This window comes from Anomalospiza imberbis, chromosome 9 (genome assembly GCF_031753505.1).
Source record: "Anomalospiza imberbis isolate Cuckoo-Finch-1a 21T00152 chromosome 9, ASM3175350v1, whole genome shotgun sequence".
Classification (NCBI taxonomy): domain Eukaryota; kingdom Metazoa; phylum Chordata; class Aves; order Passeriformes; family Viduidae; genus Anomalospiza; species Anomalospiza imberbis.
The window spans coordinates 1,820,945-1,847,076 of record NC_089689.1 but is presented as its reverse complement, the minus strand read 5'-3'; the positions used below and the strand labels follow the sequence as shown (position 1 = coordinate 1,847,076).

At 39.5% G+C, this 26,132-nt stretch overlaps 1 protein-coding gene across 2 annotated transcripts in view; it reads left to right on the top strand.

The window, feature by feature from the left end:
* The window catches only part of DNM3 (dynamin 3), a 167,062-nt gene that overhangs the window by 14,588 nt on the left and 126,342 nt on the right, over nucleotides 1-26,132 (top strand). For both annotated transcript variants that reach the window (XM_068199307.1, XM_068199308.1), the window contains exons 2-12: nucleotides 1,756-1,829; nucleotides 10,803-10,952; nucleotides 12,325-12,528; nucleotides 13,088-13,186; nucleotides 14,047-14,207; nucleotides 15,936-16,078; nucleotides 17,857-17,992; nucleotides 18,913-18,980; nucleotides 19,801-19,939; nucleotides 20,978-21,064; nucleotides 23,022-23,092. In XM_068199307.1, coding sequence (XP_068055408.1) covers nucleotides 1,756-1,829; nucleotides 10,803-10,952; nucleotides 12,325-12,528; nucleotides 13,088-13,186; nucleotides 14,047-14,207; nucleotides 15,936-16,078; nucleotides 17,857-17,992; nucleotides 18,913-18,980; nucleotides 19,801-19,939; nucleotides 20,978-21,064; nucleotides 23,022-23,092 — 1,332 coding nt within the window. The remainder of the gene's footprint in view (nucleotides 1-1,755; nucleotides 1,830-10,802; nucleotides 10,953-12,324; nucleotides 12,529-13,087; nucleotides 13,187-14,046; nucleotides 14,208-15,935; nucleotides 16,079-17,856; nucleotides 17,993-18,912; nucleotides 18,981-19,800; nucleotides 19,940-20,977; nucleotides 21,065-23,021; nucleotides 23,093-26,132) is intronic.

Below are 26,132 nucleotides of genomic sequence, written 5' to 3'. Positions count from 1 at the left end.
TGGGAGGTTAATGAGCGAGCTTGTGTTTGAACAGCCTCCCCTTTATGGTGCGCTTTGGTTTGCAGAGTAATCCCACTGTAAGCACACATTAACAGGTACTGAGAAAGGGAAACACAATTTAGCTACAAATTAACACTGGTTCATTCAAAATGCTGGGAGTTCTAAGGTGGTGCGGCACAGAACAGCTGGCTTTATTCCTCAGAGCCTTAGAACTGCTTGCATATGATATTCTAATTTTTTTTTGCGTCTAGATGTTAGGAAGGAAACTTTCAGTACTCATATCACAGGTAGAGTTGCCGTGTTTCTTTTCTGCTTTGTCACCTTGTTGGTGCTTGTGGAAAGAGGTTCACTTTTGTGTTCCTGAGCCTGTCTTGGCCTGGGACTGCTCAGACCTAATATTCTCTGATTTGCACAAATAATATCCTGGATATTTGTGGGGTTTATTTTTCATAGATATACCCTCAAGGCCTGTTTTAAACCACACAGGTTTGTGTGCAGCCTTTAAAGGAGCTGTGAAAGTCAGGCTTCCATTAAGTAGTGCAAGGTCAGTGTGAAGATCCTCAGTGGTTACTATAGGCAGGAGGTGATTTCCCAAGTGGCTGGAGCAGACTTATGTTAGCAGCTCTGTCTAAAGGGCCAGCAGGGCTGTGCTTTGTTCTTTGGCTCTTGTCCTTCTCCCCATCCCTCCCAAAGACACTGCACACTTCCTGCCTCACCTTCATACAGGCACTTAGGTGTATAACAGCAGTCACCCAGATCAGCTCTGCCCTTGGGCTGCAATTTCCTGCCCTAAGCCTTTGCTGCATTGCTTTTCACCTGAGCCAGAGAGGTGAGTTAGCAGTGCTGCTAAGGCAGACAGGAAAGTGATTCAACATCTCTTGTGAGGCAGGAGAAACGAGGGGATTTTGATGAGCTTACACTGATTGTGAAACTCTGTTTACCCCTGAATTTTACTCCTCTGAAGATGCGTATTGGAAGGGAACGCTTTTCAAAGCCTCTCACTGAACCTCATCTCATAGTTTTTAAATGTTTAATAGGTCTGACAACTGGGGAAGACACTGAGAAAAATGTATTATTTTGCTTTGGGTTTCTTTTTTTCCAGTTGCATAAGGAGTCTCCCTGTCTTTAGAGACATGGAAAGGCTCATGGGGATGCATAATGATATGGTAGAGCTGGTGTCTTTGTTTCCTTGCTTGCTTTCTGGTCCAAGGACACTCTCCCCCTCTGTCCCAGAGGACTTCTAGCGTTCTGCTTTCACTCAGAAGCTTCTGGGCAGGCGTGTTGGTGGAAAAGTTATCTGGGGATTTGAATCGGCAGAAATTAAGTATTGAAAGAGTAGTGCAGGGTGCTGCCAGTTTGGTTTGTCCAGAGCTCTGGTGTGGTGCGTGAGTGTGTGCATTCCTGTGTCCAGATCCTCTTCAGATTAAGTGTGCAGTGATGACAGAATCATTTGGGAAAATCCGGGCATGGCTTCAGGTAGTCTTACTGTGCAAGGTGAGATGCTACATGTGATGGCCTAGAGGAGGCTTGGGAATGCCCTGAGACAGAAATTTAGTTTTAATGCACATTTGTCTAATATGTAATGACCAACTGCTGTCTTGAACCAGAACTAACAGCCCTACTTTATAGGAGTATTTGCTATCAATCTATCCACACCACCTTTCCATTTTCATACAGAGGAGGTTCCAAATTAGTCCAATATCTTATGTAACTGCACATTGCTTCTGGCTAGTAACTATTTTTTAATGTTTCTAGGGATTTTCTTCCACGAGGTTCTGGCATTGTGACAAGACGACCATTGGTCCTGCAGCTCATCACTGCCAAAACAGGTAATCTCTTCCTCTTTTTGGGTCAATGCCTGGAAAAAGTGCTGATGTACTTGAGTAGGAGAAAAAAACTTCTCTAACAGGACATGAACAATGTGAAGGAAGATGCCACCAGACTCTCTGGAGCAAAGGGCTGCTGCTTCAACACTGTATGCTCAGGACCAACTCATCACATTTCCCATTGCGGGAAAATGATAATGTCTAAATCTTAGAGCACATGGTGAATTGAGTCCACATCATTACATGCAATATGCTTTGGAAATTTGATTTATTCATTTCTTGATGAACTTTGCAGTTGTATTAGTTAACACAGCGAAATTGCTGCAGTTCTACCTTTTACTTTTGCTCCAGTGCACAGAGATTTGATTCCACACAGGCTGCTTCCAGAACTTGTCTTTTTTGGTTGGGCTCACTACACTAAGTAGAGCAGAAGGTGGACTGGGGAAAAACAAGTGTTCTGTGTATTTGTCTGGTCAAAGTATAAATATTTTTGGATTTACCACTAAGCTATGGGACATATTGAGATCTTTCATGAGAACTTACCACTCTGTACTCTTCCATGAGGCACTTGATCTGCTGTGGTGTAGCTCAGTTCCCTGGCATATCTAAAAGCAGTTATGGTTCACCATCATTCCAGTTTTTGGTGTTGTTACTTCTAAACCAATGTAAGCAACAAAAATCACTGGTTTCCTATTTACTTCAGCTCAAAACAGTAAAAAAAGAAACAAAATAGCATCCAAACCAGCACTGAAACCAAAAAGTGGTGTTTGAATTATGTACCATGATGAAACTGGGGAAAAACCAAAATTATAGCTGCCTGTAAGACTTTAGTCTGTCCCTGTGTGTGAGATGTAGTTAAGTTTTTGTGTGTATTTCTGTCCTGAAGGTCTTCACAGTGTTCAGCAGGAAGGTAGACTGCAGTCTGCCTGGGCTTCAGGGTTTTTTCTGAATTATTGCTTTTAAAATGTCATCGTACTTTTATAGATCGTACTTTTATAGAGGCACTACATATATAGTGCCTCTATAAAATTTTCCATGGAGTTTACACCGTGGAAGAGAGAGGAAAAACAGTGGAATTTGGTATTTCTGCATGATCAGCTTAGAAACTTTAGGATTGTCTTGTGTGTCATATACTTATAGTGCTTTATATATGGTGTAAATTAACATTTGTTTAAGTTGTAGGCATAAACACTTGCCATTTCTGCAGATCTGGCTTTTGACCTCTGACAGGTGATGCAGAAATGCATGAATAAGGCTTAGCTGTGGAGAGTCTTCATCTGGTCTTCATGGTCTTTGCAGCACCATGCAAGAGCAGAAGAAAGAAAACCTTTGAGCTTTGTGCTGGCAATCCTTTCAAAAAGACTGGGCTGAGGGGACCTGTCAGTAAGTGAGCACTTACTTCTGACCTCAGGTGGTTGAATACATATTCATTGCCACCCATCCTAAACCTACCTCTGTGTTGACCTCTTTTATAAAATCATCACTGTTCCTTGGTTTAGGGTTTTTCTCTATCTGGTTTTCCTCAATACTATGTTCCCAAAGTTTTACTGCCTTTAGGTAGGCCTCTAGGTTTCATACAGGTACCTTCTCTGCTGAAAATTAGTTCTTCATTATAGCTTAAATAACACAACAAAAACCTTAAAAAATTCAGAAGAATTGAGCTTCAGCCCAATTTTGCCTTTCCTGGATGTCAAGGTGTATTTCTCCCTTTGGGAAATGCTGCGTAGTTCTTGTTTGGGATTAAATGCCAAGACCTTTAAAATGCGAGCTTTAATTATGTTGTTACTTTCTTTAAACTTTGTTCCACTGTTGTTGTTTTTGATGGTGAAATTCCAAGTAACTTTATCTTTTATGTCACCTTTATCTTTGTGAACTAATTTTAAGAAAAGAAAATAAAGAAAACTGCTTAGAGAAGCACAGTGTTCTTTTACAGGAAGCAGATGCTGGCCTGATTTCTATGAAGCCCATAATTATCCAGAATGTTACAGAATAATTAGAGGGCTGTATCAGCTTCTTGTTGCTGTAGTAAACAAAACTAATTTTTAATTCTAGGATTTTTTCTTGACTCTTAGAAGTAACTGTTCTTAATCTTGGAGTATTCCTTGGGAGAGAGGGGCCACTTTCTATGCAGGCATGCACAGATGACTACAAGATACTTCAGCAGCACCTTGGAAGTGGCTGAGAATAGTTTTGGAATGTGAATTTGTTTGACAAAGGAGGTTAAAGCCTCATTTGAGTCACTGCACTAAGAGATGAAAATTAGCAGAGGAGGCATTTGGGCACATTAAAGTGAGAGAAAGCTTTGCCCATCCATTATTAGGGTCAGACATGGCATGGAAGGGTGCAGCAGGAATTGCTTGGGAGGGGTTACCAGGGATCCTCCAGCAGCTGAGAGATCTGACACACCTGAGTAAAGAGCTGTAAACATTCAACAATTTAATAGTAAGAAATGCATCTCATGAGAGCTGTGGAGTATATATGGCGGGTTTTTTAGAATTTTGTTTACCTATTTTAAAAGTTCTGTGTAGTTTGTACAAAGCGATTTCTCAGTGACCTGTTGGCCTCATTTAGTCACTGACGTGTTTTGGTGGTACCAGTACAATTCCTAAATGGCTTTATGGCATTTGCACTCCACATTCATGCAAATTTGTACTCTGATGAAATACTGAAGGCAAATATGAAGTTTTAAATTAAATATTGCAAGTAACAAGTCAGTCTTTAATAGTTTTGAGTATTTTTCTCCGAGTTTGATAATGTGAGAAATGGTGTGTCTTTAAGATGCAAGTGTTGGTGCACAGATGACCTGGATGAGAGTTTCGAGTGTGCTTGTGAGCCAGTGGGTTTTTCTTCCTTTGAGTTGGTGTTCCTTAATTTTTACATTAAAACTTATTTCTTCAACATTCTAAGTTTTTGTTTCACAACTTTAAGTATAGTTCTTAGCTTGGTGGTTTTTTGATCTGATACAGCGGTAAGATTAAATAGTTTTTGTTGGAGTTAATTGATGTTTTAAGTGGTGCTGCTGAGTAAGCTTTAGAAGGTAAGGACTTGAAATTTCTGAGATCTTGAGAGACGGGTTGGTGTTTTTGTTGGTTTTTTGTTTGTTTTTCATTTTGTTGTGGGTTTCGTTTGTGGTTTATTTTTTTCTTTCTGCTGCCACACATTCTGTATAACCGTAGGCAACCTGTTCTTCTTGCTGTGCTTTCTTCTGCCTCTGCAGGTGAGATAATGGCTAGATTCTTAGAGATTAGGTAGTACATTGTTTTTGAACAGCAGTGCCAACAAAAATATGTGAAGCCTTTGTAGTAGGTCTTCTCTTTGTTAAAAATACATTGCCTGCTGTGTAAATCCTGGTATTTGTTATTTACATCTGAAATATCCTGGCTCTAGGAGAGTTACTTTCCTTATTTTGATAACTGGTTTTGGAGCAGTTTCAGATTTTCTTCTTGCTTCAGCAGATTAACAGATTTTGAAATTCTGTGCTGAGGTGGACATTTGTTAGAGAAATGAGTCATATTTACAATACCCACATTTGTTTGAGTTCTGTTAATTAGAACACTAAGTGGAAATGAAATCATAAGGTTCAAAAGACATTCTGATTTTTTTTTCTGAAGTCTTGCAGATGCTCTTTTCTGTTGAGGTTGTAGAGCTTTAATCCAAATTCTGTGCATTGCAAGACTACTCCTCACACATAGCCATCTTCTGTTGCCATCTGGTGGCAAAAACAATCCTGTATCAGAAAAAGAAATAGAAAAATAATTTAGACTAGTTATTTCAGCTAACACAAATTATCTCAGAGATTTCATCAGACGGCAGGCATTTGGAGGTCTTCAGGGACAAAAACTGGAAAAATGCCACAGTGCCAATATCAGGAAAGAGAATGGACACTTTACAGGGAGGAAAGGCAGACAGTGGCTGCCATTTCCTGGATCCCACTCTCATTCAGATCATGAACAGGGATGCTGGAGAGATCAGTAAAACCACTGAGGTGTGTACCCCAAAAGCTAAAAAGTGCCACCAGCAATAAGAAAATGTGGTAACGATGGGTTGACCCCTTTTTGAGCTAAGGAAAGGGTCATCCCCCAAACAGTACTGACATCCTGGAAGAGAGACAGTGCTGCTGGTCTGAAACCTGAATTTAAGGTCAGAGAGACTGCAGATGTTCCTTTGCACCTGCAAATCTCCCAGTTGTTGCTGTCTGTACTGGTGATCTGAGCTAATCCCAGTGACTGCTGAGGTCTGGCAGGATGGCTTGGAGGGCTCAGCCACTTGTCCCATCAGGACTCTCAAAATGGGATTTGAGCTTCGCTCATGTTGGGACAAATTAATGGTACCCACAAAGACTTGGTTTTACAAGTGGGTTTGCCTGGAAACTTTTGTTTCCTTGATCCCAGATTGGTGCTCAGTGACATTAAGAAGGATGGAATCCCCTCATTAAGATTGAAGAATGGCTCTATATATGCCCATCTTCATAAAGATGATAAAGCAAAGTGACAGAAGAATCAAAGTTCACTTCTAGGCAAAAGAAACCTATAAGTAGTTATTAACTAACAATCTGAAAGGTATTTGAGATGAACAGCAGCCAGCACAAACTCATCAAGGGAAATATCCCTGCCATATCAGTACAATATTTTTTTTTTTTATTACAGGGTAGCAGGCTTGTAAATTAAGGTGAGGTGTCATCTTACCTTGGCTACAGTAAAGCTTTTAAAATTATCTTCCTTTTTTTGAAAATATCATAAGCAATCTTGGGAAACATGATTTAGCAAGGACTCCTGTGAGATGGATGCACAGCTGTGTACAGAGTGGAAGGGACACCCCTCCAGGTCATGTTCAGTGTTTTGTATTACTGATAGGATGACAGAATAGAGACTGTGTTTATTAAGCTGGTGTTTGGCAAATACAAGCAAGAATATGAAAGATACTGCTGGGCAGAATTGGAATTCAAATTGCTTGCAAAAGAAGCCAAAATAAGAAGCAATTCAGCTGGGATATGTTTTTTTGCTGTACTGAAAGGCTGGTATTTGAGAAAAAGGTTGGTCTTCAGGAAAGGACCTGGTGCTGACAGTGAATATCTGATAGAGCATAACTCACTGATATCTGCTGTTGTGAAATACAGAAGTAAACATTGTACAAGATGCAGCACAGAAATGCAGTCTTAAAGGGCTCTGCTTTTCCTCAGTCCTGGGAAGGAGAGAGCTCTGCCTCTGTAAATTTAGGAAAAAATGCCTGGAGGAGGGCTGTGTGAGGGCTTGGAACTATAGAAAGCATCACCTATAGGATATGGTTGAAAGAACAGAGAGAAATTCCTTCTACAAACAAAAACTGTCAAGGTTGAGGAAGTTTTTGCTTTTCCTCCTCTGGTACAAGTGTCTCCCCTTCTAATGAACCATTTCACTGGTTCCTAAGAGCATGACCTGCTATCTTGTGGTAGCTACTTTATCAGCTCTGCAGTCTTTTCCATGTTTAATGTCTTCTGCTATGATATTCTTGTAATTCTCTGCGTTGCCAGGATTTTCTGGTTTGTCTTCAGGAAATACCAGGGTACATCTATTTCTTATACCCTTTCTGCTTGAAGGTTAGCAGTGGAATAACTCAGTTTTGAGTATTTCATCTTCAGCTTGTTAGAAAAGCTACAGAAATGGCCAAGCAGAAGAGGGATTGTAGATTGGGTAGGACAAGGGCTTTTGATACTTCCTCTCTTTTCAAGGAAGCACCATTGAATGATTTGCTATGGTCCAGATTCACTTAACTGCATTTACTTTGTTCAGAAAAAGCTGTCCATCATCAAAGAAGAGGTGAAGTACTTTGGCTAATGACATTTATTTGCATGTTTTTAAAACACCCTCTTGAAATCACTCTTTTGGAAGGAGCTCTGAGGCTTTGGCAGATGCTTTATTGAAGGCAAAAAGTGTTGTTGCTTGAGTGATATCTCCCCAAGGGGCAGACAGAAGGTGCAGTAACAGCAGATATTCCTCCTGTGCTGCCTATGTTTAAATTGTTTGCTACAGGCCTACAATTTAATGAACCACCTTTTGGATCTCTTTGAATCCCTGTTGAGTACTCTACAATGGATACTGCCACCAACTTGGAGCAACTCTGCTTGAAATCAGTTTGGGAGCAGTTCTGAATCCAGGTCTCTGATCCTGGCGAATTCCTGACCTCTAGTAACAAATTATTCTGTTTGGAGTAAAATCTTTGGGCTCTGTAAGCTCTTGGGCTCAGCCAGATGTGGATCATCCCTTATGTACTCCTAAGGGCTGATCCTTGTCACTTGGCTCTCTTTAGCTTAGAGACAAACTTATTAAATATCTCAAGTGTTTATATAATTTAAATAGTTTGAGAACAGCAATGGCTGTTTGGTGCTCATAACAATATATCATTGTGCTAGATTAAATCATAAAGGCATACTGAGATATAACTGACAGGAAAAATAAGGAGCATTTTAAAATATGTGACCCCTTTCACTCGTTTGTATGATTTGTCTAATTTAAAAAACTGAAGAGATAATCACTTGTGGATGCACTGAAGGAACTATGCTATGGTAGACTTTTAATTTTATGTTATCCAAGGTGCTTTTAATGAGTCTGGGGGGAAAAAAAGAGTTATTTTACATGCAAGGGCTGTTTTTAATTTTGTATCTAATTGTTCTTTCTCTTAATGTAACTTCAGTTTTATACAAAGAATACATGTCTGAAAGTTAGATGTCAGGCAGGATCACTTTTTCTTGTCTGGCTTTGTGTCCATTCCCGCAAAGACATAAATAAAACATTTTCCTAGTGTTCTTCTGTGCATGAAAGCTGGAAAGTGAAGATTGCATTAAAGCATGTGCTTCTCCAGCCTGGCTGAAGGCATCACTGCCAAGGACAGGCTGAGGGCTGAAAGGAGCAGAACAAAGCTCTGCTTGTCCCTTGGAATTCTTATTCTGTAGGCTGCGTGTAGCACCACAGGTTAGGAACCACTGTAGAGTTTATTCTTTCATCCCTGCTGGCACCACAGGTGGCACCAGGAGCAAGGAGTTCTGATAGACATGAACCCAGCTAAAAAGTAGCAAACATTTTTATTTGGATTGCTTTGAAGCCTTGTCAGATAGTGAATTTATTACTGAGTGTGAAGTGGGAAAAAGAGAAAAAGCTTCCTTGGCTACTGAGTCAACTGATTACAGCTGGGCACCAACTATCAATTAATGGATTTAGAAATAATTTCATCAGAGAAAATCTGATGATCCACTGGAGAAGAAAAAGAACTAAGAAGAACGTGTCTGTTTTATGCCAGGAGCTGTGCATGAAGAAAGTGGGATAAAATATGAACCACTTGTCAGCTCTTTTTTTCATTAAGTATCTATTTGCCAACCTTGAGATGATAAATTTTACAAATGTAAATTCTCAACTGAGATATTTTATTTTGTGCACCATGTTTTCTTTTTGAACTATTTGAATATTCCCTGGGTTTTTCTTAATGAACAGTGGACAATGAAACAAAACTCCCATTCATTGTCATTTTGCTGCTGGAGCTGAAAAAAAAAATAAAATAAGGTGCTTTTTTGTTAGGTGCGCTCTTGTTTTTAAAATAAACAATGTATTTTTGTCTGAACAAGGGTGAGTTTCCCTGTTCCTCACACACTGAATCTGGAGGGATTATGGTATTGTAGCACAGACAGGTGGGTATTTGATGTCTTCCCCTCCACTCTGTGTTTTTTTTTTTCTGTCAGTTTGCTTTAACTATTTATTGTAGTTCTGACTATTTATTCAGTTTATTTTTAACAGCTCTGTCAGTAATAGTAACAAAATGACTTCTGAGGAACAGGCTTCAGTACTGATACATAAGGTCCTCTTTTAATCCATATTCTCATGTTTGGTGTTCTCAGCTGCTGTTCTTTGAGTACCGAGCCAGCTCTTTGCACTGGGTGTCTGGGCTTGTTACCAAGTAACATTTTCTGGGGAAGAAACTTCTGAAGGGCGCTTTGGGATCCGGCCTCGACTGCAGGATGAAATGAACTGGAACGTGCACAAGGCTTTTCAGCCTTTCCCCAGTCCCGCAGCTCCAGCCTGCTGGGGACAGGCTGTGAGCTGGTGTCTGGAATTGCTGTTTATGCCATCATTTCTGATGGCAGCCTCACTATGTAGATAAACTTTTGTGTTCTGCTTTGAAGGAAGAAACTCTGGTTTTAAAATCCTGGGATGTGCTTTTGGTTATGTAGGCAACCAAAAGGTTGCAGTAACTAGTATCGGCATTTGGATTCAAAGTCAAAACAGGGACTTAGTGTTGAGTTTGGGTTTAACAAATTATCTGTCTCTGATTCCTGGTCAATGCTCTTCTAAAGTAAAACAGCAACTTATATGAAATTAATGGCTTGGGAATTGTGTTCTCCCACTTCAGCAAAATCACAGCTATTTCTATAGACACTTTTGCAAACTTGTAAACATGACTCATTTTTAGACTACAGGACACTTTTAGGAAAGGAGAAGCTGTGTTAAAAATGTTTCAGTGTTTTTAAGTGGTCTTATTTTCATTTTGAATTTGTAAAAATTTACCGAATTCCTTTACGAAATTCACGTGTAACATGGGATGTAAGTTTTTGAAGCAAATGCTAAAAATCTTTGCTGGTGCAGAATTTGAATTAATTTTACATTTATAATGTATTAGAGGCAAATGAGATCAGATGAAAACTCAGAATCTCATTCTTAATCTGTTCCCTATTCTATTACTGTAAATGGCATCTACTTGAAAGATTCAGTTGTTCCAGAAGATGATGTGCTAAAGATAGGAGCAGTAAATCACATCCAGTCAACTTGACTTTTAACTGAGCCTTTCTTGTTGAAGGCTGGTTTTCATATGTGCAGTCAGAATAATGCTTTTCTGATAGCCATGATGACCAATTTTTGTGCCCACACATCTGAAGAACACTGGGGGCTTGGAAGTGGGTGTGCAAGTCAATGAGCCTGTGAAACACAGAATTGTTGTTGGTATTCTTGACAGAGTATGCTGAATTTCTACACTGCAAAGGGAAGAAATTTACTGATTTTGATGAAGTTCGTCAGGAAATTGAAGTAGAAACAGATAGAGTAACAGGAATGAACAAAGGCATTTCTTCAGTTCCTATTAATTTAAGAATATATTCTCCACATGGTAGGTAAAATCATTCTGCTTTACATTTATGTCATATAAACATAGTATGTAGCTCCGTCTGTGTAGCCATCACCTTTTGTATCTGTTCTTATTGCCTTATTGCTTATTGGGCTGGAAAAGTTTTGAGGCTGAGTTAGTAAAGACCAGTGATGGGACATAGTAACAAAACTTCTTTTTGGCACTCTCCAGAGGAATTCCTTGATCTAGAAAGTCTCTGTGTCTCCCTGCCTTACTGAAAATTTACTGTTTGCTGTCACTGAAGATATAAGCAGACAATAATAGTGTTTGAAGTTGCTTCCTGGTGAAGACCCCCTGTATATATCAAAGTTGGTTCCTCTGGTTGCCATCTGTCCAGTTTAATAAAGACAATCTAGAGAAAATGTTTTCCATTGAATTTGTCTTTGATATAGGACAAAAGTGGTATGTTTGAGTGAAGCACGTCATTTTTCTAGCTGCAGAAAAGCTCAGCTAAATCCCCTGCCTCAAAGCTTGTTTGTTGAGCATGCTGACTTCAGGAGAAAGTAAAAATGTCCTACCTATTGCTCTTGCTTTGTTTTATTAGGATCAATCTTTTAGTTCAGCCATGGTTGTCTATATTAAACACACTCCAACTACACTTCTGATATTTCCTTCTTAGGAATTGCATTTTTCTTATTTGTCTGAAGGATGCCCTGTTACCCCAGTAGCAGGATGCTTACCCCAAGCCAGGATGCCTCTAGTTGGCCCTGTGGCCTTTACTAGGGAAATCATACCAGAGCAAACCAGGTTTTCTTAATAGATTAATTTTTTCATCTTTCTGACTTTTCTGATGATGTTACAGATTGAAAAAAACAACAAAAAACTCCCAAACCAACAACACATCCCCAAGCCCCTAAACAACAGTTTTGCTATATAAGTTAGGCTAGCTATTGATTGTTTTTTGGGAATTTCTTAATTGGAGTTGAAAACATGGTCAGAGAAGCAATATATTTTAAAAGAATCCAGACAACTGTTTTGGTTTATTCGGAGGATGCAATGAGAGTGGTCTGTTGCCTGTGCTCCTGTTGTTGGACAAAGCTCAGAAAGCCATGTTAATTTGTCTTAGAGCCCTCAAGGATATTTGGTATAAGTATCATTTTATACCAGTTACAGTATTTCAAATATTAAATAGTACTAATAAATCCAGAGATGTAAGACCAACAGGGAAACGAGTCTTTGCAGATTGTCAGGCTTTTTGTTTGAACTGTTGACAACTGTTGACATATTTATCTGCCTGTAAAGGTAGTTCTGTGGGGTTTTATGTGACCAAAACTTGTCTGCAGCCATAGATGTGTAGACCCCTTTGTCATGTGTGGCACGCTAACCAGTTTTATGATCCGTGTTGTCCGTGTAGTCTTAAGCCTGACCCTTATCGATCTGCCGGGAATCACTAAAGTGCCAGTGGGGGATCAGCCTCCAGATATTGAGCAGCAGATCAGAGACATGATAATGCAGTTCATCTCTCGGGAGAACTGCCTGATCCTGGCTGTGACTCCAGCTAACACTGACCTGGCCAACTCAGATGCCCTGAAGCTGGCAAAGGAAGTGGACCCTCAGGGTAAGCAGGATTGAATGTCACCACTTTTTGTTCTCAAGTGTAAGAACATAATTGAAAATAACAGACCAACTGTTGTGGGAGATTCTGTAATTTATAATATGTAATATAGATGTCTATTTACATTCTCATATGATCTTCAGCATCACAATATAACTGTTAGCTCAGTGTTGTTTGGGTAATGTTGCTGTAAATGGATTTTAAAAATGTTGTCATTATCTCTTATAAGCAAGTGCAGCAGTGCTTATCTATGAAGTTTTGTAGTACTGGGCAAAATAGGGGATGGTGCTGATTGGATTTCTGGATACTTCCATCATCAATTTTATACAGTCATATTGTAGGGATGCTGAGCCTTGTTAAGGAGTTTTGAGGAACACAGCTCAGCACTGGCAATTATGTTCCCTTCTTTTCCAGACATATCATAATTTGAGGTGGAGCTGTTATTGTGTGATAGCTTTGAGAAGGGCACAAATATGTTTTAACATAATTGTAAGGTATAATTGTTCTTCTGACTCAAAACGATTCTTCAATAACTTTTTCCTCCTGCTTCCACTCTGGTCAGGCCTTAGAACCATCGGTGTGATCACAAAATTGGATCTGATGGATGAAGGAACAGATGCAAGAGAAGTTCTAGAAAACAAACTCCTCCCTCTTCGAAGAGGTGAGAATGTTCAGTTGCCTTTATGCTTTGCAGTCAGATAGTGGTTTGGATAAGGATGGTGTTTGGGAGTCCTGGAGATGAATCAAAGGTTATGCTGGACTTGATGTGTTCCTTGCGTTTGCAGTTATCTATTCAGCAAACATAAAGGTGGCTGTGCTAAAAATATCCCTTCTGGACCTGGAAAATCCTTGCTTCTTCTGTAATATGCAGTGTAATGCCAGCACATGGCATTAGCCAGTATTTTTTTTTTCTCTGCCAGATTCCTTTTAACAAAAGAATGTTTTTTCTTTGTGTTATGACAGAAGCAAGCACCAGAGCTTGGGTAATCTCACTGTAAACCAGTTTTGATCCTTGTCAGAAATTTTCCATGTCTGGCAGCTACTGCTACATTTGCTCATTCTGTTAATAATATCAAGAATTTTGATTCTAGTTGTAATCTATTGATGAGTCTGCTGTCTCCTCCTATGGAACATGTTGGTCCAGCAAATGAGAAGAAGTTTTTTTTGTATTTTGTTAATGCCATATAATTTTTCTGTGTAGACCTATGTGTGCATTTCAGTTTTATTTTGGATTTTTATTTGTTTATTTTTGAAGTGGTTTCTTTAGGCTTCACCGGAGTTTCAGATATTTCTCTATTTGAATTGGTGGTGGGTGATTTAAAAGGAAGTCTATCTGTTATATGTAAACAGAATGAACAGTTTAGACAGTGCTAAGGTTACTATTCTACTTGTAAACATGATCCAGAATGCCTGAATTGGAAAGTTTTGTTTGAGCTGAGACAGTCTGGTTCTATTTAAGATGAATTCCGTGGTTCAGGCAATAGCTGCATTGATTTACCCATTGGTTTTGTCTTGTTTTAGGTTATATTGGTGTTGTGAACAGAAGCCAGAAAGACATTGATGGGAAGAAGGACATAAAAGCAGCTCTTCTAGCAGAAAGGAAATTCTTTCTTTCCCACCCATCCTACAGGCACATGGCAGATCGGATGGGGACACCATATCTCCAGAAAGTTCTAAACCAGGTAAGACCTGATACCTTTGTGGTGAAAGGCATCTTTGTAATGATAGGGCCAATATAAAAACTGTATTAAAATGAAGTTGGTCTCTGAACCTCACTCATCCTTTCCTGCTTTCAGTGTTTTTAATTTGCAGAAGGTAAAAACAAAGCTGTATATTGCATGTAGATACAAAAGCTTGCTGTGAGTTGTAGTTTCTGACTTTTACTGGCAGTTCTGCACTCCCCTCTTCATTAGAATTCTGAATATGGGCATCAAAATCAAGGTTTCCCTCTCTGGAAGTATCCCATCCTATTCCTCAGTTGTTACATTTAACTTGCCAGTTGCCCAGTGTTTTTGGTATTCCTACAAGTCAAACTTAATACTGTTTTATCCAGCTCACTGTCAAATTGCAGATTTTCATCTGGAATAGACAAAGACCAGGTCAGCCTGGCTTTGTCCATTTTGGACAGCAGCTGGAAACAGCTGGGATGTTCCTGATTAAAGTAGAAAACTAAATAGCTGGTCTGCTTAATTTTTTGCTACAGTGACTTTGCAGCTGTAGCTGCAAAGCCAGGCTATGAAATGCTCTGGGCTCCCTCAAAAAGACTACTAATGCCATTTATTTGTGCATCAGAGCCAAAGTCTTCATCAGGATGCAAGAACTTGCTTCTACCCTGCGTTTTTCTGTGTTTAGAATGTTTTGCCTTGTTTTACATCTTGTAAGTTTAATCCATATGTCTTAGTTTGGGACTGAAACACAAGCTGCACATACTTTTCAACTGTCTTGTCTGTCCTGACTTCTGTTGCTTTATATGCTATTAACTTTTTAGAGAGCTGTTTTCAATATTTACCTACTTCAGTAGGAACTGTTGATCCCCTGTTGCTTCTTCTGTGTGTGCAGTGTTACATATGGGAAGATCTACATAAGTTCTGTCCTTAAGATACTGGGGACCTATTGTGGTTTCAGGTGATATTTCAGTTTCTTTGTATCCACAAGGTGGTGCTCCAGAGAAACTCCAGCTCTTGATTTTGTGCCTGTCAGTCTGCTGAGCAACTTTAAACTTGAGTCTATATATTTTAGTGTATGACAGTTTAAATGTATAGCTTGTCTGGCTGGGATTGGGAGAGGGTTTGGGGCATAGTGGAAGAAGTCCAGTTTGCTTTTAATTAAAAAATGTGTACAATACCTGAGGAATTTATGGCACAGGTAAGTCATGGACAGTGCTGTCCTAACACATTGAAACATATATATATATATATATATATATATATATATATATATATATATATATATATATATATATAAAAACATGCTGTGGGTGCTCAGAATATCTTTCTTTCCCACTTTGCCTTGTGGCTGTAGCATAAAGGAGTTGTTGTGCTCAACAAATATATAGGGAATTGTGAAGCACCCTTAAGAAAAGCAGCAAAATGGGAGTGTGGCATCAGCACAGAGAGATGAGAGGTAATTTTAAATTATCTGTGTAATGTGTGTAACTTTTTCAGGTGTAACTAAACAGGTGCCTAGTAACAGGGCTCAGTGAGTGAGAGGATGAAGGAATTTTTTGAGCCTCCTTACAATGTGTGTGCACAAGGAGTATTTAAAAGTCTCCATTGCATCAGAGATCAAAAGGAACAACACTGGTAAACTAGCACAGGTCATGGCTGATATGGTTGGCAGTCAGAAGGAAATGGTTGTGCTCCTGCTTTCATCTTTTCAACAGTATAAAAAGACCTTTATTTGCTTTTTAGCAACTTACCAATCATATTCGGGATACCCTGCCAGCCTTCAGAAGCAAACTCCAGAGCCAGCTGCTTTCTATAGAACATGAAGTAGAGGTATACAAAAACTTCAGACCAGAAGATCCCACCAGAAAAACAAAAGCCCTGTTGCAGTGAGTGTCTTTTGTCTGCTTTTCACTTTGAATGGGTTTGTTTTGCCTTTTTGCCCCTTCTTTCTGATTGGTTTAAATTTAATCATTAGGATATTGTTAAAGATTCTTTACACAAGCTCCAAGGATTTCTGTGTTTGATGTTCCAGAACACTTTATTCTACAATTTCAACAGAATTTTCCCTAAATTAATTTTAGTAATCCTAGAAAAGGGAGAAAGCAGCACAAGGAAAAGGCATGAAGATGTGCAGCAAAGATGATCAAAGGTAAAAAACTGCTTCTGATTGTGTAGACATATTCTTCTGTCTGCCAAAAAGATGACCTCAAGCAAGGGAGAGACATTGTCTTGGAAGTCTGTAAGGTGAGGAGACTGGAAGAAGAATAAAGAATTCTTCTTTTTCTAGTATAAAAACCTGTCTGTCCAAAAGAACCTAGAGATGGCAAGATCAAAATTAATCAAAGATGGTCATTCTTTATATTTTGTGCACCTAAGACCCAGAGGTCTTTGCTGCAGGAGTTGTCAGTAAAAGCTTGTGTGCTTTCAGAAAGCAGCGAGGCAAATTCTTGGGGGTTATCATCATCAGTTCTGAACTGATTTTTCACTGCTGAAGTCACTGTCTGGTTTGGGTCTCATCCACAAAATAAGTCTGTCTGGTGAGACTTTGATACCAGCCATGGAACAGAGATGACTGTTCATCTGACTTGGAATCAAGTGCAGGTGGAATCGCAGCCCTGTCTTGACTGTGGATTTAGCACCAGGGAGAAAGGTCCATGCTGATGTTGTGGATTGAACACCAGTCAGCACCTGCTGCTTTGCTGCATCTGCTTCCTTCCTTGGCCTGTTTCCAGGGATGCTGGGTACTCAGTACTGCCTATCTTTTCACCTGAAAGAGCTGCCATTTTCACTCTCCCATTTTCTTTTTCTTTAGTTGTAGCCCTCTGTGTTTATATGCAAATAAAATTTACCTCTTAGAGTGAAAGCGTGTCAAGGAAGAAGGAGAAGTGTAAAATATACCTAGCTCTTCTCTCTTATATGCCTGTTGTCACATTCCTGCTCTGACTGGTTTCGGAGCTTTTCAGCATTCTAATTTCTCTGGGATAGATGGTAATAGCACTGGATTGTGCTAATGTGTAAGTTTGGGGCTGGATTCATTCTCTAATTAAAACTTTGGAATTCAGAGGGGAAAGTAATCAGCTGAACTAGAGAGGCTTTCTTGAGCCAGATGAAGACTCTGATTTACTCCTTATTTTGGTAACAACTGTGTCCAAAAGAGTAGACAGTTCCTTGGGACTTTACTCCAGGTGTTTTGGTTGCAAAAACAGAGGGACATCACCTTTGACTTTTCCATGACTGAGAGACCTCTCCTGTGGGTTTTTTTTCTGAATGCTTCTGCTGCAGAAGTGAAAGCAGAGCCAAGTAAGCTGGAGATTGTGGTACTGACACATCACCATGTTAGTACTGGTTCTTGGGCTTGCCTTTTGACATGGGGAAAGGAAGTTCCTTCCCAATCTCCTCTGAATTTTGCAGCACTGGATTCACATCATGCTATTAGACTGTACTGCAAGACAGCAGGGATGCAGGGGGATGTGTAGGTAGGGATTCTATGGGTTGGCAACTTGGCTGAATCAGTTGTACAGATACTTTTGGCAATTGCTAAATATGTTTGAATAGGCAGTACTAGTTGAATAGTATTGAAATAAGAGTTGGTAGTTTATATGCTTAAATTGTTCTGGGGTTTGTTTGTTTTTTTTTTCCTTTCCTCCCCTCCTTTGCCATTTAGGATGGTACAGCAGTTTTCAGTGGACTTTGAAAAAAGAATTGAAGGATCAGGAGATCAAGTTGATACGCTGGAACTTTCAGGAGGTGCCAAAATCAATCGTATTTTCCATGAACGTTTTCCCTTTGAACTCGTAAAGGTATTTATCCATCTTGCTGATGTGCTTTATTTTATTTATGTATCCTTATGTTTGTACTGATAGTAGTGTAGCCAAGCAAAGATCTGATTTAAAGAATATGCTTTTAACTGTGGAAGAAATTACATGAAGTTGTAATTGAGACATTTGACTTAATTTCTAGGATTGGACACTGAGACATGTTAAGAATTCTAAAATACAAGAATTAGAATATAATTATAATCCTATTTCATACTATTTTCTGTGCTCTCCTCTTGTTTTATTACAAATGGCATCTTTCTTTGGTTAAATGGGGCAGGCAAGCAGTTACAGTTGGTAAATTTGACTTGTGTTCAAGTGGCTGGTATCTATTAAAATGAGAGTTATGGAAAATAGACCTTTAGGTCCCTTCCAACCCAAATCATTCTGTGATGGTTTGACTTAGGCAATGACCCTTTCATTTGAGACAACACTGACTTCTCTTCCAGCAAGCTGGCTTCCAAGAAGCTTAAAGAAAAGCTTTATAACTTCATAATTGGGACAACTCCTCTCTTAAATTTAGTTGAAAACTGTAGAATGGGAAGGGGAGGATAAACAGATCATAATCACGGAAGTTGCACCACTTTAAGAAACCAGGCTTAAAAAAAAAAAAAACGTGGAGTCTTCCAAATCCTGTTTCTGGCTTACTCTGTCAACTCTTCAAAATCATTCCAGCTGTTGGTATATCTGGAATGGAAGAGTGTGTGATTTTCAACAATATTTACTGCTGCCTGTAGCCTGAGTGGTAAAACATTTTAAAATACTTATGCATTGTTTGGTGTAATTAGAAATGACTATTTCAACAGCTGAACTTGCTTGTCTTATTGTTATAGAGGGAGAGGGGATATTTTGTGTTTTGTTGAAGCCTTCCCCTAATGTGCTCTTGTGTGCTGCTGTTCCTCTAGATGGAATTCAACGAGAAGGAACTGAGGAGAGAGATAAGTTATGCCATCAAGAACATACATGGGATCAGGCAAGTACTCCAATGTTTTCTTGCCTGGTCACCTGATACAGGGGGACTAGCTTCCCAAAGCATTGCTTACAAGCTTTGTTGCTCTCAGAGTTTTGGGAAATGTTTCTTCTGTTACTTAATTGGTAAATTCTCAGATGGTTGACACTGGTAGCCATGGTGCAGTATTTGAACTTTCCTTGCCTGATTGCTGGAGAGGTCTTGATTTATCATAGTGAACTGATAGTTTTGGGTGTGCTTTTATAGTTTAGTTTTTTTATATAATTTATCTACCAAGGCAGACCTTGGAGAAGAGTGTTTGAAAGAGAAGCAAGGCTCATTTGTTTAGAACTGGGTCTGTGGGGTAGCTGTTTACAGGTTCATTTACTCTGCAGTAACCAACTGTGAAATTCTCCACGTCAGACTCTAAGTAACAAAACCTAATTTTCTGGTGTGAGTGAAAAGGGCAGCCATAGGATTCTTATGGATTTGCTGTGCAAGGGATTGTGCATGGAATGCTTGCAACTGCCACTCATCCCTAAGGTTTGATGCACTGCTGCTGAGGCTTTTCTGCATTATAGCAGTATTTCTTAGAGTTCTTGTAGTTCTCTTGAAGGAGTTTCATCTTTCAAGCATGTTTCTACTTATATTCTTATATTATGAGTATACTTTTACTCAGAATGACACTTCCTTTGAGAAAAGCAAATTTAGTTCCGTGGAAGTCTGTTTGTGTAGGGATTGTTATTACTCAGCTCTGAAAGCGAAGATTTGAGCAATTTAGTAAAAAAAATCTTCCTTGCCTCATGTTTTTATTACTGTCTTATATATTCTTTTATGTCCACAGAACAGGTTTGTTCACTCCAGATATGGCGTTTGAAGCCATTGTTAAAAAACAGATAGTTAAGCTGAAAGGACCTTGCTTAAAAAGTGTGGATCTGGTGATGCAAGAGTTAATCAACACTGTCAAGAAGTGCACTAAAAAGGTAGCTTGCACATAGATCTGGTAATGTAAGTAAAATGTAATGGCATAGTACATAACATAAAGCCTGACTTGCATTTTATGGTGTTATAAGAGATTTCTGATTCAGTCACTTGTTGGACAGAGTAGGTCTTCCTCAGGTAATTAATTGCAACTTCTGCAAAATGCTCAGAATTATGTAATGATGGAAAAGTTCAATTTTTGGTTCCTTTGTTTTTATTCTTATGGTGAGAGGTGTTTTTGAGTCAAGAGATGCCTCCTTACAACCATGTTTTCACTTCTTAGCTCACTGGCTGCTTTTGCAGTCTCACCTGTCTATCTGCCTGTCCCACCATCCCAGTGCAGGGTACCCCATAAGAGTAAGTACAGGAGTGATTCTGGGATGTGAGCACAGGTATGATGAGGTTGTTGAGAAATATCCTCTTGCATTTTTTTTTTCTGAAAAAAACCCAAAATTTTTTATGTCAATGAGCAAGTAAAAGGAGATACTTCTTAAAACCAGAAGGACAAAGAACAAAGAGAAGCAGATTCTCTGCTATATTTTCAGCAGAGTTTCCAGGTTTTTTTTCTCTTTTGTCTTCCAGACATATCACTTGAATTAACTGTGCAGATGCTCTTCCCAGTGGTATTTGCCAAATTTACCACTGTATCTTGTTTTTTTCAGTATTGTTATGTAGAGCTGTTGCCACAAGGTGGAGCCTTTAAAAAAACAAGAAATTTGGAAATCATTTAGCGCACCAGTCTGGAATTAGGCCCAGTAGAAGAGAGAGAAACCTCACCCCAGATAGGCTGTGTTTCATATGTCCAAAGTGTCTCTTCCTCAGTGTTCCCTGGAGGAAAAGAACAGCAACAGTCCAAGGGTTTAGGTCTCTCCAGTCCCTGAACAACAGCAAGTAAGGCTTGCTTTGCAGTGTGTTTAACTTCTAGTCCCAAGCATTTATAATATTTGCTTTCTTCCAAAGAGGAAAGCTGGAGGATCCCCTGTTTGTATTCCACTGAAGCCCCTCTGCAGGTGTAAATTTCTATTAATTTTTGGTTTCAGTTGGCAACATATCCAAGGTTATGTGAGGAAACAGAAAGAATTGTTGCTGGCTACATTCGTGAAAGAGAAGAGAAGACCAAGGATCAGGTGAGAATAAATAGGAGATGTGACAGTTTGGGGAAGTGTGTGAGGAAGAATAGTTCTTACATCCAAAGTGCAGTAGGACAGTGAAAGATTTATATTTTTTAAAATAGGCTGCACATTTTAGAGAGGAAGAAAAATTGCTTCTTTACCACTGAACTTTAACAGAGACTAGAATTGTTACAGAAAGGTGAAGTAGTGTTGGCTTGTTCCTGTGCCAGTGTGCCAACTTGTTAGCTGGGCCACTAGAGCTGTTTGTGGGAAATCAATATTGATTAAACAAACGCACACAGCAATAGCTACTTTATTTCCAGGTGTTTTTAACATACCCATCCCATGCACCCACCCCTCACCCTAATTACAGTGAGGCTCACAAACAATTGTATGGGGACCCATGAGGGAGTGACAAGCTTTCCTTCAAGTTTGAAAAAAGCTAAAAAACAAATAAAAATTCAGAGAAATTTGGTTAAAGCATTCATCACTTAGCCAAACATTCCAAATCCAGGAAACTGCAAATCTGAGATTACACTTGAGAAAATCCAGTGGAAGAGAAATCGGGAATTATTGTCTGGAGAGTGCAGAGTGTGACAACAGAAATATTTGGGGAAGAAGAGCCCAGCAGACCTCCTAAGCTGTTCTGGACTCCTGGCTCTCTAGTCCTATCCCTGTGCAAGTTAGGGAGTTGTGCAGCACATCCTGCTGCTGCTTTAATCTGTCCTGCAAATGTAGTCATAAAAATAATTGAACAAAGAAAAATGTTAGCTGGGCTTTTCCTTACAGGGAATTCTAGTCAGAACACTCAAAATTTTGGAGAAATTATCTCAAAATTTTGGAGAAAATACAAGTTGTTTAAAATAATTGACTTTTATTCTCCCGTTCTTCATTGTATGCACATACCTGACTATTTCTCAGAACAAAGAACAAAATATGAGCTTTTTGTAAATGCCAAAAATTGACCAAATATGTTATTGTCACATTTACATCATTATTTTTGATGTTAGTAGTTATCCTTAATGAATCAAAACATTAGTGAGAATGTTTTCAGAGGTAAGAGATGGAGCAAAAACATAGTGGGGATTTGAGTCTAAACGAGGCTCTAGTATCTTCTGGAAATCATGAAGGATTTGGGAGTGATGCTCTATTTGAGAAGCTGTGCAGAAATAAGGTTGAAGAGATGACATGCCACCATTTGGTAACAACAGGTTCTTTCCTTGCTCTCTCTGATAAATGGGAGTCTGAAAAGACAGGGGTGAAATGCAGTCTCATGCATATTCCAGAGCCTCTTGGAGGGTGGGAAGGAATTGTTTGCTGATTATCTTAGCAAGTTCTTTGCTGAGTTAGATTGTCAAGGTTGAATCAAATTCTCTGCGGGCTGCTGAAAGACTGACAAGTGACAAGTACACAAATCATTGTGTTACTTTGTTGATAGCCCATCTCTCAATCCAGATGTGCACACCAGGAAGGCTGGACTGGATGTTTTCTGGGCCGGGACTGGATTACTTATCACTTCTTTGTGTGGTACATAAAGAAAGTGTACGTACCTGGATTTTAGGTTTAAGGTTTAGGTTCCTTGCTGACTTGGCTGGAATGCTCAAGATAGGCAGAATTTGCTTAACTTGCAAAATGCAGAGCTGGAATCTGTTATATAATTATTAAAATTCTCTCTGGCTGCGTATGATTGATCTTAACGGAATGGACAAAGGCCAAGAAGGTGAAAAATGAGGTCTGTTAGGAAAAAAAGTAGGAAGAGGGAATAAGACTTTTGTAGTCTAACTTATTAAACAAGCACAGAAACAGAAGCGGTGGAATTTAGAAAATATTGCTTTTGGCTTGAAAAATTATGAAAACAATATTCTGTAATGCAGAGAACTCAAGAGTTCTGGTTTTTTTTCTTCCTTCCTTTTCTTCAATCTCCCTCTTCCACCTTACCCATCCTATTTTGCTCTCCTGCCTCCCATAATAGATGCTGCTGCTCATTGATATCCAGGTTTCTTATATCAACACCAACCATGAAGACTTCATTGGCTTTGCAAAGTAAGTACATGGAAAATTTGTTATAAAGACACTGCAAGGCTTTTTTGTTTATTTGCTTGGCATTTTTTCATTATGTTCAGATGACAAGTCCTGTAGTATGACAGTGAAGATCCAGGCTGCAGAGTCCCAAATATGCAGGACCGTGCTCTTTCTCAATAGCCACAGTGTTGAAGTCTGTCCCAGTTGCAGGGGAGTCTTCACCCAGTTCACAAGCCTGGTTTCACTGAAGCTGGAGCTTATGTCTTAGTCTGGAGTCACACGCATTTCAGGACACAGAAATGGATATTGGTGGTCTTTCCACATTGTTATTAATACATACTTTAGGAGCTGTGATTCTGTGTGAAACAGTTTTGCACAGAATAATGGATGTCACTGAATTATAAGTGTGCCTGCTGTTTGGCTGCAGAGAATAATAGTAGCAGAATGCCCTGCAGGGCCTGGTTTGATGTTCTCCTCACTTAATTGAAAAGGCAGTGAGAATATTTTCCAGAATGTTCTCCCTCAGTTTCCAGCAAGTTGTGCCTCAGGGACTTCATACCAACATTTTGACACTAGTAAAAACACTGAAGATGTCTTCACTCTTTGAAGAATAAACATTCCTTCAGACACATTCATGCCGTATTTGCCATAACAGTGATTGGAATCCCAACAGGTTTTGGCTGTGTGAGATGCTGGCAACAAATTTTGGCACCACAGTATGTATTTGAGTGTGGCCAATTCTAGCTGGCACAGTGAAGGAAGGTGCACATCTTTGGCAGTGTGCCTTGAAGGTTTAAAATGTGGAGTTCAGTAAGCTGAGAGGGGAGAAGGCAAAGCCAGGCACTGTTTGTGTGTGTGGTTTGAGCAACTTTCTCTAGAATTGTTTGCGAGTCCTACATATCGTTATCAGTTCTCTTGACAAATAACAGGATGTTGTAGGAATGGTGGCTGGCCTTCTAGAGGTCAAGATAACAACCTGCCTGCTATTTACTGCTCTTCATCCTTTTCTGACAGGAAAAAGGCTGCTAAAAACACTCCATGTATATTCATGGTGTGTGTTGTGACCTTGGGAAGTCACATAGTCCCACCTCCTGCTCAGAGGAGGGTCCATGCTGAGTTCAGACCAGGCTACTCAGGATTTTGTCCAATCAGATCTGAAGAATTCCCAAAATTGGAGGTTCTCCAGCCGTTCTATGCTAGCCTGTTCCAATGCTTGCCTCATCTCAGTATGAAAAGACTTTTCCTTGTGTCAAGTTGGAACTTTCCATATTTTATAGTACTGGATTCTGGAGTTCCAGGTGTATCTGTAGCTGTTTCATTATGCTTCTCCCCTGGAAAAATGGGTGCTGCTCCTGCAGCCTCCATGGTCCTTGCTGTTGTGTCTTTACAATTCCCAAGTTCAATTTCTTGGGAAAGCTGCTGCCTCTTTTGCCAGCTGAGATCTGGAAATCCCCAAGTGCTGTGTATGGGGCATAAGCAGATAACAAGTGACTCTTGGCTTAAGTTCACTGGTAAGTTTAAGCAAGGGTTTCTCTAGGTTGGAACAGATGGGAAGGAAAGTAGCCTTGTTGACTTCTGCTCAACTAAAAGAGAAAATTTGGATAGCAAAGAAGAATTTAAAATATATTCACTAATGAGACAAACAGGAGAAAATACTAATTTGAAACTGTAAGTGTATTATTGTTACAGCAGTTATGTTAGAACTGAAAAATGAAATAAATTGGGTAGCACAGGGATTTCTGCAGTATCCAAACATCCTGGACTACAGATTCCCCTGATTCTCTGGTGTTTCCTTTCCTCTGCTGAGCCTTCTAGCCCCTTGTCTCATGCAGCTGCAGCAACAGTCTAAGTCCTGTGAAGCTTGGTCATAAGAGTGAGAGCACAAGATATTACAAACTACTCTGCAGCACTGCAGGACCTGAGGCAGGTACAGTGCAATGTGAATTGTCTTGAGAGGGATTTAACAAGGCCAGTATTTGGAACAAATCTGCATAGTTATAAAATTGCAAAATCTTAGAATGTTAGCGTTTGTCTTGTTTGGCAGAGCAAATGGCTAATTCTGGGCTTGGGTTTGTTTCCAGTTGGTATAGCTCAGAACAGCGACATGCTTCAATCTATGTAAAGAGTAATTTGTATTTAGAACATGAAATAGAGGACCAGTTGCTGGGCTATTTCTGAAAGGCATGGGTTTCTTAGTATGATGTTAATGGTATAATTAGCGTTTCTGAGTTGATAAAACTAAGAAAAAAAGAAAACTTAGATGATGCACCAGGGACATTCAGTATTATCTGGTGAAAAGGATCAGGATTATCAAGCTAAACACAGTGAGTAGGCACATGGAATAAATATCCTTGTGGATCTTCTCCCAGACAGCATGTGGACTGCTGGTTTGATAGTGTGGTCCAAAGGGCAGGATCAGAATTTGGACAAGGGTTGAGTTGGGTGCTTCATCAATTCTTTGGAGCAGGAGCTGTGCACCAAAGAGCAGGATTGGCCACAGGCTCTGATCCAAGCACACCTCTGCCTTTCCCTGTCAGAGCAGCCTTTGTAGCTGCTGGCATATGGATGCTTCTGTCTTCAGTGAATCAATGCCTGGTGAAATGGTATAATCTAATCCAAACAAAACTTCCTGTCACCAGTGAAGTGTTGGTGGCTGAGTAGCCAAAGCCTGCTCTTGGAACACTTTTCTTCTTCTTTCCAGCAATATTTTAATTCTGTGGCCTAACACAAACCACCACATAATGCAAATGCTTTTAGAATTAATGGCAACTTGTTTAGTTTTGAGACAAGAGTGTGTTTTGTTTCAGGAGCTGGGATTACCAAAGTTCAAGAATTGAGCAAAATATTTTAAATATGGTTTAGTTTCAAATGTGCTCTATTCTTACAAGATTTCAGCTTTGAACCAGCTTTATGAGGGCTTCATCTATTGGTTGTATTTACACCCTCAAAGTGCATATAAATATTAGAATAATATCCAAAACAAACTGTCAAGACAAAGCTATTAAGGAGCCTCCAGCAGGGGAGGATTTTGTTGTACTGCTCTAAATAACAGAAATGGCTT